Source organism: Chlorella variabilis, assembly GCF_000147415.1.
Source record: "Chlorella variabilis unplaced genomic scaffold CHLNCscaffold_2, whole genome shotgun sequence".
NCBI lineage: Eukaryota > Viridiplantae > Chlorophyta > Trebouxiophyceae > Chlorellales > Chlorellaceae > Chlorella > Chlorella variabilis.
Window position 1 is genome coordinate 617,846 of NW_005435086.1, and position 16,697 is coordinate 634,542.

General features: G+C 65.7%; 5 protein-coding genes across 5 annotated transcripts; 3 read left to right on the forward strand and 2 right to left on the reverse strand.

Moving 5' to 3' along the window:
• Positions 1 to 596: 596 nt before the first annotated feature.
• CHLNCDRAFT_137693 (expressed protein) lies at positions 597 to 1,411 on the reverse strand (the record flags this gene model as incomplete). The annotated part of the gene is made up of 3 exons (XM_005851356.1): positions 597 to 640; positions 824 to 963; positions 1,197 to 1,411. The coding sequence occupies 3 exons, from the start codon at positions 1,409 to 1,411 to the stop codon at positions 597 to 599; spliced, it is 399 nt and encodes a 132-aa protein (XP_005851418.1).
• Positions 1,412 to 1,588: 177 nt separating this feature from the next.
• Positions 1,589 to 7,191, forward strand: CHLNCDRAFT_55969 (hypothetical protein). Its single transcript, XM_005851057.1, has 16 exons — positions 1,589 to 1,653; positions 1,837 to 1,992; positions 2,929 to 3,010; positions 3,279 to 3,306; positions 3,538 to 3,645; positions 3,881 to 3,955; positions 4,182 to 4,306; positions 4,511 to 4,659; positions 4,869 to 4,959; positions 5,158 to 5,218; positions 5,359 to 5,417; positions 5,677 to 5,791; positions 6,023 to 6,101; positions 6,267 to 6,389; positions 6,597 to 6,700; positions 6,958 to 7,191. Exons 2-16 carry the CDS (start codon positions 1,860 to 1,862, stop codon positions 7,039 to 7,041), a joined length of 1,416 nt encoding a protein of 471 aa, XP_005851119.1. The 5' UTR covers positions 1,589 to 1,653; positions 1,837 to 1,859; the 3' UTR covers positions 7,042 to 7,191.
• A 955-nt stretch (positions 7,192 to 8,146) lies between these two features.
• Positions 8,147 to 9,915, reverse strand: CHLNCDRAFT_49839 (hypothetical protein; the record flags this gene model as incomplete). The annotated part of the gene is made up of 8 exons (XM_005851357.1): positions 8,147 to 8,425; positions 8,547 to 8,634; positions 8,760 to 8,842; positions 8,943 to 9,057; positions 9,151 to 9,283; positions 9,416 to 9,565; positions 9,643 to 9,706; positions 9,874 to 9,915. 8 exons carry the CDS (start codon positions 9,913 to 9,915, stop codon positions 8,147 to 8,149), a joined length of 954 nt encoding a protein of 317 aa, XP_005851419.1.
• A 1,739-nt stretch (positions 9,916 to 11,654) lies between these two features.
• On the forward strand, positions 11,655 to 13,295 carry CHLNCDRAFT_137696 (hypothetical protein; the record flags this gene model as incomplete). Its single annotated transcript, XM_005851058.1, has 5 exons — positions 11,655 to 12,307; positions 12,407 to 12,647; positions 12,814 to 12,844; positions 12,996 to 13,069; positions 13,221 to 13,295. 5 exons carry the CDS (start codon positions 11,655 to 11,657, stop codon positions 13,293 to 13,295), a joined length of 1,074 nt encoding a protein of 357 aa, XP_005851120.1.
• A 2,897-nt stretch (positions 13,296 to 16,192) lies between these two features.
• On the forward strand, positions 16,193 to 16,666 carry CHLNCDRAFT_19114 (hypothetical protein; the record flags this gene model as incomplete). Its single annotated transcript, XM_005851059.1, has 2 exons — positions 16,193 to 16,465; positions 16,619 to 16,666. The coding sequence occupies 2 exons, from the start codon at positions 16,193 to 16,195 to the stop codon at positions 16,664 to 16,666; spliced, it is 321 nt and encodes a 106-aa protein (XP_005851121.1).
• Between the last annotated feature and the right edge of the window lie 31 nt (positions 16,667 to 16,697).

Here is a 16,697-nt window from a genome sequence, read left to right on the forward strand (position 1 = left end):
ATGTGGAAAAGGTGCAAAGGGTCTACAGTGCCAGGTCTCAAGGCACGGGTGTTGTTCGCAGCGCGCTAAAATCAAATAGGCAGTCGGTGGAGGTGACTGGATGCATACATTAGGCGGCACGCTTGGTGTGGGGGTTGGTTGAAGGTGCATGCCACGTGGCAGCCTGCGCAATGGGGTACCCGTGTGTTGGAGGAGGTAGGGTGCATGCCACATGTGGCAGCCGGAGCAATGGGTATGTGTCAGGTAGGCAAAACGGGGAAAGCAGGGAAAAAGGGTGAGCACAGGGGGATCATATCGCAGCACATGGTGCAGACAGGAGCAATGTGCGGCGCAACATGGAAAAGCCGGACGGCAGATTCGTTCAACTGAGCAACTGGAATACAGGGCTGCGGACTGGGCGGACAAAACAACTGCACAACAGACGGAAATGGTGTTGTCGACTGAAAATCTGAGTACAGGTGTGGCTGGGAAAAAAGCAAGCCGTGGCCGTCGCAGTGGTGGGGGCGTGCACAACAGCCTGCCATGGGGATTGGAATGGAAGGTCACAAAACGTGCGAAACAGTGGCAACGCAGCAGTGCTTTGCTGCCACCTTCGCTCAGCAGCGCTCCAGGCCGCCGTGTGAGGCCTCCTCCTCAGGGTCTGCAGCAGCCACAAGCAGGGGCGCACATGGCGTCAACTGGCTGCGCTTAACGATATGCCTCATTTCTCATGCATGGCAACCGCTGCTGCTGCTGCTGGACTCTTGGGCCTCCTTGCTGCTTCTGCTACTGCTTCACTGCTGCAGCTCTGGAGCCCCCGCCGCCCCGCAGGGCCCTTGCTCACCTGTGTCCTGGCTGAGGGCCATCTCCAGGCTGAACACTGTGCTGTAGAAAGTGTCCACCCGCCCAGCATCCACGCCAAACACAGACAGGCACTCCTGCCGCTCCTCGCCCCACAGCCCGGTGCACGCCTCGATTGCGTCTCTGCACTCAAGCGGCGGGGGGGGGGGGCGCGGCAACGGCGATCACTACCATGACAGCAAACGAGCGTGCGAGGGGATTTGGAAGCCTGATGCATGCCTCTGCCAGTAGTACAGCCAGCAGGAAGGCGCCCGGCGGGTGGTCTGACGGGTCTCCAGCTCTGAGGGGGCGGGCGGCAGGTGGGCAGCTACTGGGACCCAACTACCTCCCGCCTGTGCAGACGCTGAGGGCTTCACCTGGCGTCGTAGACCGTCAGGGGGTTGTCAGAGGGCGGGAGGTGGGACACCGCAAACAAGGACTGGAATCGCTCGGGCGGCTCGAGCTGAGGCTGGTCCCAGCTGTTCCATGCACGGGCGCTGATCACGCTGGCGCCCCGGGGTCTGGAGGAGGAGGCGCGACGCCACGAGGGGCGCACTGCGGAGACTGAAGTCAGAGTCCTGACGCAAAGCATGGCGTGATCTGTAGCGGGCAGGTAGTCAGCAGTGTCGGGCGGGGCAGTGGAGTGTTTGGGCGAAGCCTGGGGCCTCAGGTTTTGGCGCGCGAAGTTCAAGCGGGGGTACAGAAGTACTCGGAAGATTTGGCCAGAAGATTTCACAGAGTGCACAAGTGCGGCGTGCCATCGTTCGATCGCACTGGGCAGCAGCAGAGGAGGGCGGGTCACGCTGCGAGAAGGCAACTTCTCATCATCGCAAGGCAAATTACCGCTGCAATTGTGCTCCAGCTGCCTGATCCCTGTCTCGTACGTGATTTGCAAACGCGTATGCATGCCTGGATTGGGTTCCCAATCGTAACGTAACAGGGTTCTGCCAGCTGGCCGCCGCTGCCGCTGGCGGGAACCACTGCCGCCACATCACGCGCATGTTCTTATGGATGCAGGCAGTCGGACGTGTGGTGCAACCATGGGTGTATCTAAATGGGCGCGAGCCGCAGCGCGGGGTTGCACAGCAGCCCACCATGTGGCCTGGCAGCAGTGGAGCCGGGAAGCCACCCACGTGCCCTTCGGACGCGGGGCCCTGACCCGCATGCCTGCAGGCAAGTAGCGGCTGCATGTGCTGTGCGCATGTATGCATGATGCGGGCTGCTCTCTGTCTGTCCATGTATTCATTCAGCGCATATGTTATGATATCCCGTGCTGCTGCCGCTGCGCTTGGGTCGCTGCTGGTCGCACTGCGCAGCTCCTGGTTCTCCACCTGCTGGTTGTGACCACAGTCATGAGCCACAGGCACTGTTGCTTTAGCCTGGAACGGTGGCGCGACAGGCCCTGTTTCCCTGCCATTGCCGCTGCATTGAAACGAGTGCAGCGGCTGTCATTTTGGTCCGCCGCCGCCGCCAGGCGGGTCCGCATGGGGACCCGGTTTGGGCATATCATTATGAGGGCGCAAAACCCGAAGCGCCTGTGTCATTGCCAGCCAGGGAGCCGTGCTCAAAGCCACCGGTCCCCCCTTCGGCTGCAGTCAGCGTCCCCATCTCATTGACATGCTCTCGCTGGCCAGCGCGGGCCGCAGCTTCAGCAAGGGATACCTCAGGGCCGCGTCATTGGCCCCCTGCGGCGCCTCCAGTGAGTGCTGTCGGCGCCGAGCAGGCCCGCCGAAAGGCTTGCCGAAAGTGGGCCCCTGCGGTGCTGGGCCCTGTTCCAGCCTCACCAGGGCCGATCCAGACGTTATGATCTGTGATGCGGGGCGATGGCGCCGTGGGCTCGTGCAGCGGCGGCGGGTTTCGCGGCGGCGGCTTATCAGGCTGGCGCGGGGCGAGCTGTGGGCAGGCGTTTGGCCTTGTGCCACTGCGCACGGGGTACCTGGCTGAGGGCGAGGAGCCGCCGGCGCAGCGCCGGATGCGCGCTGGCCAGTGAGCCCAGCATCGCGCTGCCGCGCCCTTCCGCCGCCACCGTTTCGCCGCCGCCACTCCTGCACGCACAGTGTGCAGCTCTCTTATCCGTCCTGCCTGTGCCTGCGTGCCCCATGGGTGCAGGCTTCAGGGAGATGGCATCTGCGGCGGGGAAGATCAAGGTTGAGAACCCGGTGGTGGACCTGGATGGGGATGAGATGACCCGGTGAGGCAGGCAGTAGCAACTCGGTTGGCGGCGGCCAGTGGCTGCCAGCCAGCAGGGGGAGAGGCAAGTGCGGTCAAGTGTGCGGCAGCTTGGTCCAGGCTGGGGAGCAGCCGTTGGCTGTCGGGGTCGGGGCGTGGAGGTGCTGGCTGGAGGGCCGTGCTAGGCCGCTGGCTCGCTGCCGGCATGCTCGGTGCAATGCGGCCGCTGCTCTTGGCTGCCACTCACATGGCGCCGCTTCTCCCGCCCGCTGCCTGCGCCTTGGCTGCAGCGTGATCTGGAACCAGATCAAGGAGAAGGTGCGGGGGCCTGGGCCTGCAGCGCCTGCCCTGCCTGTCTGGTTACAAACCCGCTCAGTCGTCGGCGGGCGCTCGCTTTGCCTTCGGTAGCCTCTACCGCGCAACCTACCGGTCCCACGGCCTCCTCACCCGCAGCGCATCTTCCGCCAGCTAGCCTACTTTGCAATTTTGTGTTTCAATCTTCCACCCGCTGCCCCTCCCTTTCTCTCCCTCCTGCACCCGCACCCGCAGCTCATCTTCCCGTACGTCGACCTCAAGCTGGAGTATTACGACCTGGGGCTGCCCAGCCGCGACGCCACCGACGACCAGATCACCATTGACGCCGCCAATGCCATCAAGGTGCGGCGCGGGGCTGTGCTGGGGTTTCATGGTGGCAGGGTTCGTGGGGCTGGAGTGTGAGCACGGGCACCAGGGCACGAGGGCAGGCAGGTGTGGGTTGTGATGTGCTGGCTGACGGCAGAGGGCGGTGGTGGAGGAGGATGCAGCGGTGGTGGTTGTAAGCGCGGGGTGGCAGGCGGGCGGGCAAGCAGGGCTCTCATGCTGCGCATGCTGCGCATGCTGTGCCCTGCCGCAGAAGCACAGCGTGGGCATCAAGTGCGCCACCATCACCCCCGATGAGGGGCGCGTCAAGGAGTTTGGCCTGAAGAAGGTGCGGCTGCTGCGGTGCGACCTGCGGTGCGACCGTGCGGCTGCCATACGCTGCGCTTTGCTGGCTGCGTGCACGCTCTCTTTCTTCCCGCTCCCTCTCCCTCTTCCCACGCTGCCCAACCACACACATCGCAGAGGTCACAGCCACCACCTCCATGCACACGCCCCCACGCCACGCACCCACACACTCCTGCCCGTCTTGTCCTGCCCCCCATTCCCGCCCCCAGATGTGGCGCTCCCCCAACGGCACCATCCGCAACATCCTCAACGGCACCGTGTTCCGGGAGCCGATTGTGATCGACAACATCCCGCGCCTGGTGCCGGGGTGGAAGAAGCCCATCGTTGTGGGCAGGTGCGCGTGGTTGCTGTCGTGGGTGCGGGTGTATGGTGCGGGGCTGGGATGCCATGCTGCGCACCTCTCTGCCCTGGCTGCCCCCTCCCTAGCTGCCGCCTGGCTCCCTACCTCTCCCTGCCCACCTCCCTCCCTCGCCTCCTGACCCCTCCCTCTGCCCCTCCAACGCCCCCTCCCCTTGTACCGCCAATGTACCGCCTGCAGGCACGCGTTTGGCGACCAGTACCGCGCCACCGACTTTGTGGTGGATGGGCCCGGCAAGCTGGAGATGATCTTTACGCCGGAGGGAGGCGGCGCGCCCCAGCAGTTCACCATCTACGACTTCAAGGGCAAGCGCGCCGCTGGCTTGATCTGTTGTTGTTGGTGGTGGCTGGCCTGGCCGCGGGCGTGCTTGTTGTGTGGCGCAAGTGGGCTGCCGGCTGGGCCGATGGCTTGTGCTGCCGCTGGCGCGCTTGGCTGGCAGGTCGGCGGCCACAGCCCGCCAGCCGCGCTGCTGCTTGCGGTCCGCTGCCGTCCGTCTCATTCCTCCTTCCCTCCCGCCTTCCTTTCCTGCGCCCTGCAGGGGCGGGCGTGGCGCTGGGCATGTACAACACAGAGGAGTCGATCCGCGGCTTTGCAGAGTCGTGCTTCCAGTACGCGCTGTCCCGCAAGTGGTGAGCTGGCCTGCTTTCTTTCTCAATTGATGGCCGTGCTCGAGGCGGGCCCAGGGGGTCCGAGCGGCGCATCGCCAGCCGGGGCATCTGCTGCCATTGCTGGCTCCGGCTGCCTCGTTGCACCGCCGGGCGGCATTGGTGCCAGCTGCCGTACCCAAGGCCGCCGCTGGCGTCTGTCCTCCTTCTTTCTTCCCGCAGGCCGCTGTACCTGTCCACCAAGAACACGATCCTGAAGAAATACGATGGGCGGTTCATGCAGGTGGGCAGGGCCGGGCTGGGCTGGCGGGGCTGGCCGCGCCAGTGCCACGTGTTGCAGTGCACAGCGCCCGCTGTCTGGGCCGCACATTCAAGATGCCTTTGCCTCCACCGCCGTTGCCCTGCCTGCCTGCCCGTGCGCAGATCTTTGACGAGATCTACCACACCAAGTACCAGACGCAATTTGAGAACCTGGGCATCTGGTGGGTGGCACAGGGCAGCGGGCTGGGTGGGGCCCTGGGGTGGTGCGCTGGGCCGGGTGGGCATGGCGCTAGCACCTTTCCCAGGCCTGAACTCTAGTCCGTTTCTTCTTTGCCCGATACCGCTATGCGTGCATGCCTGCTTTCTTCCCTGCCTGCCACCTTTGACCTCCTACCCTGCCCATGTCGTGTCGGCCCCTCCTTGCCTGCCACCTCCTTTGCCAACCTGCCCCCTGCCCTTCTACCCCCCTGCCTGCTCCAGGTATGAGCACCGCCTGATTGACGACATGGTGGCCCAGGGCCTCAAGTCCAGCGGCGGCTTTGTGTGGGCCTGCAAGAATTACGACGGCGACGTGCAGAGCGACATCGTGGCGCAGGTGGGGCGCTCAACGCGGCAACAGCTGCCAGCAAGGCAGCTCAGCGAGGCGGTGGAGCGGCTGGGCTGGTCTGAGAGAGCAAGGCGGGCCGGGGCAGGGGGCAGCCCAGAACAGAGGCGCCACGCGCTGGGCTTGCATGGATGGGCGGCGCCAGCAACGCTCGCTACGTCATGCCATGGTACCGCTCCTCTCCTCTAGACCCCTGCTGGCTTCCACCCCCCCTCCCTGCAGGGCTACGGCTCGCTAGGCCTCATGACCTCGGTACTGGTCACACCCGACGGGCGCACCGTGGAGGCGGAGGCGGCGCACGGTGCGCACCTGCTCCCCTGGTGTTGGCAGCTGCCCTGCCAGCCAGCGCGGCGGGTCAGCCAATGGGCCGGCAGCATAAACCCTCCCAGAACACCCCTGCTTGCCAGCAAAACGTTCCGCCACTGCTACGGCTGCGACTGCTGCCTGCCTGGCCGCGTGCCTGCAGGCACGGTGACGCGGCACTGGCGCGAGTACCAGAAAGGCAACCCCACCTCCACCAACCCCATTGCCTCCATCTTTGCCTGGACCCGCGGCCTGGCCCATCGCGCCAAGCTGGACGGCAACGAGGGTGAGGCGGGGCAAGGCGACGCGGGGCGTGCTGCGCGGTCCTGCGCTGCACGCTTTTTTGCTCCTGGCTGCTGCGGCACGGGCCAGAGCGAGAGACAGCCTTGCGAAAACGAGTGCAGCGCAGCCGCCTGTGCCTGCTCTGCTCACGCTCTTCCTCGGCCTTATCCGAAGTCCTTCACCTCCACCCCGCTCATCCCCTACCCCGTAGAGCTGCTCAAGTTCTGCGGGGACATGGAGGCGGCTGTGATCAAGACTGTGGAGGCGGGGCACATGACCAAGGACCTGGCCATCTGCGTGCACGGCACCACCAAGGCAAGTGCTTGCTGCGCCGCGCCTGGGTGAATGCCGTCGGTTGCATGCACGGGTGGGCGCCATCGGCGAGGAGGCGGCCAGCGGGGCGGGTGCCCGCCAGCACAGCGCGACGAGGCCCCGGCAAGCAGTGCCCCGGCACGCCCCTGGTGTGGGCCGCCGCCCTGGAGCGCGGCCGCGCCACCGCCGCCGCCCGGCGCGGCATCGTGCTGTCCTTGATGTGCTGCCGCCGGTGCCATGTACTGCAACCCTGCCTGCAGGTCACTCCCGACCAGTACATGTACACAGAGCCCTTCATGGACAAAATCAAGGAGACGTTTGACTCGCTGAGGGCCCAGGCATGACCCAGATGGAGCATGTTGCTTTGCGGCAGAAGTGAACGAGGTTGGAGTGGAGGCGGGCTATGAGCGGTGCATGAGCGGCCGGTGCCACAGTGCCAACGGTCTAGTAATTGCTGGTCGCATTCTTTCCAACAGTGTAACGAGACGTGAGACAGTTGAGCAATGATTGCCGAACTGCGGCGCGCAGCTCTCATCAGCGACAACAGCCGCAGCAGCAGCATGAAGAGCAGAAGACATAGTAAACGGCCAGGCAACCCCAAGAATATAGTCGTAACGTATATATAAACCGTGGGCAATGAAGCAGCGAAAGATTTGGTGGGCAGTCTCCAATTGCAATGCTGGGCTGGGTGCATCAGGCTGCCGTAGGCAGCTCTGCCGACAGCATCTTGCGGCCCGCCGACGCCTGGCCGCCGGCGAAGCTCTGCACGGTCTGCTGCCCCGCCCGGCTGCTGTTGCCGCGTGCCTCGGCCACGCCAGCTGGGGCAGGGGTGCGTAGGGTGCAGCCCGGCAACGGGACGCCTGTGCGCCGCGAGGCCATGTTGAGGGCGTGGGGCATGATGTAGTCCTTGAAAGTCGAGTCGGCCTTGCGAATGCTGTTGCCCATGTTGGGGCGTGGACCGTCCTCGCCGTCCCACTGCAGGGCGCGGCGGGCAGGGGCACCGGCATCAGCGACGCCGCAGTGGCGTGGCATGCCACGCTCAGCACACCATGTGCAGGATTGCTTGCTGATGCTGACGAGCCGCTTGCCTGCCAGAACAGCGCGCCACGGAGTGGCCCGCCACGCTCGATGCTCTCATCTACCGCATCGTTCACCATCGCAAACCTGCGGCAGCAGCACGGTGCCAGGACAAACGCTCATCGGCCAAAAGGACGCGGCGGGGCAGAGCCAGGGGCAAGCACACGGCAGGTGGGCTCCCCACTGAGGCTGCATGCTGCACTCCTGCTGGCCATGACTCGCGCGCTGACCATGGATCGCGCACGGCTTTGATGTTCCCATCCGCCGCCTCCTTCCCAAACTCCTCCAGCACCAGGGGCTTGCCGAGGCTGGCGGCCACCTGCAGGCAGCGGTGCGGCAGGGCCTAGTGTCTGTGTTGCCAGAGACCGTGCATCACAGCCAGACTCGAACTATCTTCGGTTTGAACACCTGGCTGTGCGCATCGAGCCACTGCCTCCCCCAGGAAGTGGGGAATGGCGGGTTGCGCCAGTTGTCTGGCCAGGTGTGGACCGTGGCGTAGCTGATGGCGGCGTGGGCATGGTTGGCCCTGAAGTGCTGCCCGGTGCGGCTGGCCCACAGGGAGCGGTCTTGCGGGTTGTAGCGCGCCATGGGATCGCTCTCATCGAAGAAGCCCTCGGCGCCAGTGGTGATCAGGTGGTTGGGGTCCACGCTCTGCAGGCAGGCGTGTGGGAGGCCCGATGGGGCAGCGGGAGAGGCCGAAAGCGGCAGCCAGTGGCCCGGGGAGGTGAGCAGGCACCCCCGCCAGACGGTGCCGCCGCTGGCCCCACCCCACCTTGAGGTGCCCCGCCATCTCCCCAATCCACGAATCCACGGCCTCCGGGCCGCAGCTGCGGCACCGCGGCTCGTTCAACAGGTTCCAGCTGCACACAGGAGCCAGGGGGCGGACAAAGCGTGGCAGCCGTTCTTGGGCAGCGGCGGCCAGGCCCTGCCGCTGGTGCTGGGCAGCCATCCCGGCCAGGCAGCCATCCCCTCGAAGCAAGCCCACCTCATGATTGTGGGGTCGTCTTTGTACAGCACCCCGGTGATGGTGTTGCGGCGGTTCACGAGGGTGGTGAAATACTTCTTAACCTGGGTGAAAAAATGGTACAATGGAGGCAGTGAAGGCTGCGCCGGGAGGACGACGCAGGGGGCGGACCACCAGCGCCCTCCCTGCCCTCCCCTCGCCGACCTGGTCGCGGCACTTGGGGCTGACGAGCCAATCGTAGGGCGTCTGCAGGCGTTCCTGGGCATCCAGCGAGCCGCCGCCGGGGCGGGGCTGGCGGCTGGTGGAGGCGGTGCCGCACCTGGAGCAGGGGCGGCAGCAGCTAGCCAGACGCGATTCACGTCGGGCAGTGCTGCGAGGATCGGGGAGGAGGGCCAGCAGCAGGCAAGCGCACCACTCCTCAAACTGTGGCACGCCGTTGTTCCGCTTCCAAAGGTTGAGGAGCACCGGGGTGAGCTTGATGCTGTGAGCGGCCGACTCTGCCAACACAAAGTCCACAGCCTGAGCCACGCGCTCATCAAACACGCCTGCGGGGCAAGCAGTGGCGATGTGCAAGCCAGGAAGAGGTGGGAGGTAGGCTCCACAGTCCGGCAGGAGGGGGTGGGGTTGGGCAGCCAGGCGAGGGAGAGGAAGGAGCGGCAGGCACCACCCCACCCCACCTGGCGCGGTTTGCAGCACGGGGCTGCGCTCGTCGTCGCCCAGGAAGAACCGCAGCACGTTCAGCCCAGCCTCCTGCGCGTCCTTGAAGCGCCGGGTGAGAGAAGCGGGCTGATTCAAGGCCGCGTCCACCACGCGCCAGCCGTTCCAGCCTGCATTGAGGCCAGGGGCAGGGCCTGCCACTGGTCCCGCAGGAGCAGGCGGCACATTCATCACTACAGAAGCATACCGTGGAAATGGAACTCGGCGCATTCTTCGTCAACAAAACGTCCATCGGAGATTGACACGAAGCCCTGCACAAGTTGCGGCGGCAACGGGACTGTAGGCGGCAGGATTGTCGGCGGCGGGATTGTCGGCGGCACTGGTGATGGCAATCTTGCTCTGCTGCCTGCCGAGCTGCATGCATGCGTGCCTGAGTCTGGGTGGGGGGCAGGGAGGCAGCCAGCGGCAGAGCCAGTACCCCGGCTGCAAGCAGGAGCAGCAGACCGCAGGAGCTGGCCATTTGGTCGTCGGCAGGGAGAGCCAGGTACCCAGCGCTGTGAGCTTCAGCCGGCCTGCTCTGAAGCAGCTCTGCTCACCGCCGCAGCAGCCGGCCCTTGATGGCCCTTGGCCCTTCCAAGCAAAGCAGCGGCAGCGCTGGAGGAAAGATTAGGAACGATTACCGTTTGCCAAATGCTTCCACCCGGGCTGGCTCCAACCAGATGTGGGACGGTCCAGCAGCAGCGCAGTGGCAGCAACCTGAGGTGGCGTCTTGGTGGGAACAGGCGGCAGCCATTGTGCGGCGTTGCCGGCACACCCGCCGCCCCTACGCGGCCCTCGCTCCTGCCCCTTTCGGTGGCCCATCCGTCTGCCAAGTGTTCATCTGCCAAGTTGCTGAAGCCTCTGCTGTTTGCTCCGGCACGAGCCTTGGATGGATGGATGTGTCCACTCAGAATGGCGGCAAGCGGGCCCGTCGGGACCGGGAGGCACGCGCCCCCCGGCCCTCCTGCCCGGCCGTCCCGGGGTTTCCAGTGCCGCCCTGCGTGCACCATCGTTCTGTCTCAACCCATCAAAGTTAGGAGGTGGTGATCCGGAGCGCACTCTTACATCATAGTGGCCACGTAGGCAGGGTGTCCACAGAAGTCACATTTGCACCGTCGCACCTTGAAATTTGTTTCGATTTATCTTTGCCAAATGTGCGGACCAGGTGCCCGGGCGCCCGCGCCAGGGCAGGCGCAACGCGGAGCTTCCGCTGGCCCTGGACCTCTCCCCATGCAGCAAAGAACCGTTGAAGACCAGGAGGAGCTTCTGAGGAGCATGTAAGCGTGGAGGGGCTGGCAAACCCCTTGGTTTGGCAACACTGCCTTGGGTCGCCAGAGCATCGTCGCTTGTAGCGTCTCGCAGTGCATTCAGGCACACCACACATGGACTGTGATCGTTTTGGGCTGGGACGGCAGCCTGAGACGGCGAGTATCCGCTGGTGTCCCGCGTGCAGGCACCTGCACCTGCAAGGCGCAAGCACGCCGTCCCCAAAACTGGTGTCGTTGATGGCCAGAGTGCAAGAAATGCTGTGTCGGCCGGGCGCTTCCGCGCAGGTGAGAGCTCTCGAGAGCCCTAGCCGTCCCGCCGGTGGCGCCGCCTCCTGCCTCGCTTCCTTCCAGGGCTTGCAATCACTTCTGCCTCCGCGCACACATGCATACACATACGCAGGACGACCTCCAAGTGCAGCTGCCGCGCCTCAACACGGCCAGCCAGGGGCAGGCGCTGGAGAACCACGAGCAAACACGGGAGGCGGCGGCGAGGGCGGAAGCAGCAGCGCCGCACAATGCGGCAGCGCCAGCTGCCGCAGCTGCTGCCAGAGCAGCGGCTGGCACCGCTACCGCGGCACAGGCTGCGACGCGTGAGGGAAGCAGCAGCTCAAAGTCAGTGACGGCACCAGATGACCACCATTCCCGCAAGCGAGGCTCGTGGCGGCAGCTGGAAGTTGGTCCCGGCACAGCGGCCGCCTTGAGGCCAGAGCAGCAGGAGCAGCAGCCTGAGGGGATGGAGAGAGCAGCGCCGCCGCCAGCAAAGCGGGCACGCAGCGGGCTGCCAGTCGAGGCCCGCGAGCGTGAAGTGGCGATGCCACACAGCCCACCTGTCTCCCTGAGCCAGCCCTTGCTGCTGCAGCAGCTGCCGGCATGCCAGCAGCCGCCAGCAGCGCGGCTGGCCGCTTGGGCATCGGACGCTGCCCAGACATCGAAGCCCAGCAGTCTGAGGACTATGACGCTGCCATCCGGTCGCGCAGGGACGCCGCAGTCGCTCCCGTGCTCCGCCGCGCTCGGCAGCCTGCGAGCCACGGTCCTGGCTGGCATGGCGGCTTCAGCAGCTGCGGGATTGCAGGGGCCCGGCGAGGCTGCGGTGCTGAGCGCCAAGGAGCGCCTAGCAGCGGAGCTGCCCCCGCCGCCCTCGCCCACGCTCGATTCAGAAGCGATCATCTGTCTGGAGGCACAGAGGCACCTGCTGCAGCAGCAGCTGACCCTCCTGCAGCAGCAGCTGATGGCAGCGCCCAGCCAGCCCCCAGAAGCGCGGAGCGGGCCGGCGGTGGAGGCCGCGCCGCGCCACGTGCAGGCGCAGCATGAGCTGCACATCGCAGCAGGGCGATCCAAGGAGCCACCGACAGAGCCGATTGCCGACTGCACTGCGGCATTGCTGGCAGCCCTTGCCCGCAGAACGCAGCGGGAGGAGCATTGGCGCCAAGAGCACCTGCAGCCGGCAGGCATTCGGGGCTGTCAGCTGGCCTCCCAGCCACGGCAGGCGTGGGTTGCTCAGGCTCAGTACCCGGTGCAGCAGCCGGCATCAAAGGCACATAGGCTGGCACCTCAGCAGGCGCAGCGCCAGGCTGCGGAGGCACTCCCAGGCTGGCAGCAGCACAGGTGGGCGTCATGGCATTCCCCTGCCATGCGCTGCGTCTGCTCATTGATGCTGGAGTGACTGCCAGTGTGCTTCAAATGCAGCTGCGTCCTGGGGTGCAGGATGGAGTGTCAGAACTTGCTGCGGCAGCTCAAGGAGGAGGAGGAGGAAGCGGCGGCGGCGGCTGAGGAGGCTGAGGCTGAGGAGGAGGTTGAGGAGGAGGAGGAGGAAGAGGAGGAGGAGGAGCTTAAGAGCAGCGCCTCCTCCTCTGCCCGCGGACGCCGCCTCACCGCCCAGCGAACCTGCAGCACGGAGCGGAGGCTGGCTGTGGTGGCAAAGCTGACCCTGTGCCCGCTGTCTCGGGTGAGTTCCAGCCCTTGTGCAATGTGCGCCCTGCGCTGCCAGGGTTTGGCTGGCTTTGCTCGCCCTGCACTGGCCCTTGCTCCGCTGCTGCCCCACCTACCTGCCAGGCACCCTGTTTAATGTGCCCTCCGTGCTGCGCCGCACCTGTGTCACCTCCCTGCTGCAGCGAGTGATGCAAGACCCCGTGGTGGCAGCAGGTGCAGGCAGCTGGGCCCTGGCTGCACGCCCTGCATGAATCGTGCTGCCCCACCGCATGCATGCGGGATGCATGCGAGCTTATGGCGCAGCTCGGCAGCCCATTCCTCTGATGCATCACTGCTCCTGCCCTGCCCTGCCGCTGACCTGCAGACGGGCACACATACGAGAGGCGCAACATACTGGCTGCCTTCCAGCGCTCAACCCTCTCGCCCATCACCGGACAGGTGATTGCAGAAGAAGTGGCCCCACAGCCCGCCTTTGCACTGCGCCCCAGCTTACGAGCGCAGCAGCAAGCCGTTAGCAATGGCCTTGCACAGTTGTCTGTGCCCCGTGCCGGCCCACCACTCACCACCCAGCTTGCCCTTTCCTGTGCAGCCCATGTCCTCGTGCCACTTGAAGCCCAACCACAGCATCAGGATGCTGTGCCGCTTGGTCCACTCCGGCCCCTAACACAGCATCGCCATCGGCGGTACTGGCGGCGGCAGCCCATGTACTACCCCACTAAAGGCAGCCACCTGGTCGCTGCACTCCCCCGATGACATGCCGTGCGACCATACCTTGCCGCAGCTGTTTGTGATGTGAACGTGTCACTCACTTACAGCATCTGCCGACCTGCCTGGCATGGCAAAAGAGCTGGATCTCCACCAACGGGGGGGGGGGGGGATTAAAGAATCAAGCTACAGCTCATAAGACTTCCTCCTGGCGGGCTCGGGACAGGTCTCTCTCCCCGCCACAGCGCGGCACAGCGGCCGACACATCAGCCGACCTTCAAGGAAATTGGGGAGCCCTTCTCCACGATCTTGCAGACCGCCGCAGTGTTGCACAGCAAGTCCGGGAGTTCAATTCCCCTAGTTTCTTGCTTCGCGGCTGACATCACCTGCTGATCGCGGCTGATACGCAGCCATGGCCTCAGAACCCGAACCCTCCGTCGATCCACAGTACCTGATCAAAGCGGTGCGCAGTTTTGTGGGCGTGTCACAGCCGGCCGACACAGAGGCTTCCGAGCTAGGTTGGGAGGAGGCGGGCTCTCTCGTCTGGGACTCTTCCGCGATGGCGGACGACGCCGCATTCCTGCTGCGCGAGCTGCCGGAGCTACCCGGCATGCTGGCTGCTACGCTGACCGCCACCGCCGCCGCCGAGCAGTGGCGTGCGGTGGAGATTGGCATCGGCATTCTGGGCAACTTGGCGTGCCACGCCGCCACCAAGCAGCACTTGCTGGATCAGGAGCAGCTGCCGGAGCTGCTCATGGACAAGCTTCTGTGGATAGATGATGCAGCAGCACTGGCGGAGCTCCTCCGCGCTCTGGCGGCCCCCTTCACAGGCGCCGGCATGGCGGGTCACGAGGTGGGTGTGGGCGCGGCCCGTGCAGCCACCTCGCTTCTGATTGCCGCTCGCAGGAACCGCCAATGTCGAGCCGTGCCTTGATAGCATTGATATGCTTTGCCAAGTTTGGCTGCCCTGGTCAGCTGCCGATTCCGCCGCTGTGCTCTCCCTGTTGCGACAGGTGGCTGTTCGCTGGTGGGCGCTGCTGCTGCGGGACGAGACGCTGGGGCGCCTGGTGTGGATTGTGGAGAACACGCTGAGCACTGCGCTGCTGGAAAGATCGTGAGTGGGATTCCGGGAGCATTTGAAAGCAAGCCGCGACCGGCTGAGCAGCTGGCTGTGTTTCAGCATTGCAGATGTTTGGCCGACGTTCTTGGATGTGCAGCGCGCCCCTACCCCCTCACGCCTAGTCCCGTTCACACACGCTTCCCCGTGCCGATGATTGTGTGCGCGCAGGCTGAACCTGCTGGCAGTCATGGTGGGGGCCGTGGCGGGCGCGGCGGCAGCAAGCGATCGCACCAAGCAGCAGATGGTCCCGCAGCTGCTCAGCCTCGACCTGCTGCAGCTGCTGGCCAGCGTGCTGACTGGCTGGCTGGTGCGGCTGCATGCTGAGGAGCAGCAATTCGGGGGCGGCAGCAAGGGGGCCGGCAAGCGCAAGCGCGTCACCCCCAGCCCGGGAGGCTGGGGCGGCGGCGAACGGCAGCGGCATGGCGACAGCGCGGCAGCAGGCGCTGGGGAGCAGCAGGATGAGGAAGCAGATCCAGCCGCTGCCGCCGTTGTTGCGGCCGCTGCCGCCGCCAGCCCAGACCCAGAGGCCGAGACTCCGGCCGAGCTGGCATCGTCAGCGGTGGTTGCGGCAGAAGTGTCTGAGGCTGCCGCGCTGGAGGCCCTGGCTCTGCTGGAGGCGCTGGCAGCAGTCCCCGCTGGAGAGCAGGCCCTGAACTGCACAGGTGGATGCGGTGCTGGTCGCACAGGCTGGCCTGGCATGTCTGCATGGCTGTTGGTGGCAGGCTTGCCACCTCACTGCCGGCTCTGCTGGCCCCGATGCTAAGGCTTCATGCTTGGCATCCTCCCGACTGACAGCCCGCTCTGCTTGGCCCGCTGCTCCCTGCCGGTTTGCAGGCCCCGTCCAGCATGCCTTGGTGCGCACCATCGCTGAGTCAGAGAACAGGGGCATGCAGGCGCTGAGCACCGTGCTGCTGGCTGGCCTGCAGGGCGCTGGGGCGCAGCTGCTGCAGCACCTCGCGGCGGTTGGCACAGTGCTGGCCCGCCTGGCGGAGCACGCGCAGGCGCCTGTGGCCGGCGCAGCCGGCGACGCAGCGTGGGAGCAGCAGGCGGAGGAGGTGGAGGCTGGCTGGGCGCTGTGCAGCGCGTTGGCGGGGGCTGTGAGCCAGCACCAGGAGGCAGCGGCGGTGTCGGGCAAGGGCAAGCAGCAGGAGGAGGCATTGGAGGAGGCAGGGCCGCACCAGCACCATGCTGCTCGAGTGGAAGAGGTGCTGGGAGTGGTGGGTGACTATTTAGATGTGCTATGTGCCAAATGGGGCGGCGGCAATGGTGTCAGCCTGGCTCGGCACCAGGCGTATGTACTGGCACGCCTGGGGCCGCTGCTGGCGGCGCGGCCGGGCGTGGGAGAGGCGCAGCAGGCGGCGCTGCGGGTGGCGCTGGAACGGTGCAAGGCAACGGAGTGACTGTGTTTCAGCTGCATCCCAGCATGCAATGTGAGCCACATTGTTGCACACACTGTAAAGAACTAACACGCTTGAGAGTCGTGTGCTCAATGGAGGTTGTTGCAAGGCGGGGCTGCTGACCTCCCGCCGGCGCCGCTTTGCATGCTGGGCCCCCGCCATGCCGGCTCCTGCCTTCCTTTCGCAATTCACGCTTCTCGCAACACTTTGCAGACAGTGCTCGACTCTCCTGCGGCGGCCCCGCTCGTTTTCCGTGCCCTCACCCACTTTGACCGGTGCCCCCACTCGCGCTCCTTTGCCGGCTTCAACCCTGCGGGCAGCAGTAGCAGCGGCAGCAGCATGGCGGACGTCGCCGCCGTGGAGGAGACCGTGAAGCGGCTGTCCTCGCACAAAGGCGTGGTGGGGATCGTGATTGCCAATGGCGACGGCGTGCCTATCCGCACCACCCTGGACCAGGAGCTGGCGGTGCAGTATGCGGCCCTGGTGTCGCAGCTGGCCATCAAGGCGCGGCACATGGTGCGGGAGCTGGCGGAGGACGGCACCGACGACCTGCAGTTCCTGCGCGTGCGCAGCAAGAAGCACGAGATCATGGTGGCGCCAGGCTTTGACCGGGTGCGCGGCGGCATTGGGGAGCTGTCGCTGCTCATGTGCTGGTCCTGCCGACTGCCGGTGCGGTGCTGGCACCATGCAGACACGCCAGAGCGGTGCCCAGATGTACAATGAGCACCTAAAGCCGACCCACTGTTTGTGCCTTGCTGGGTACAGGACCACAACTACACGCTGCTGGTGGTGCAGGCCCCCGAGGCCAACTGAGGCGCGCACAGGCGAGCAGCAGCTGAGTGCA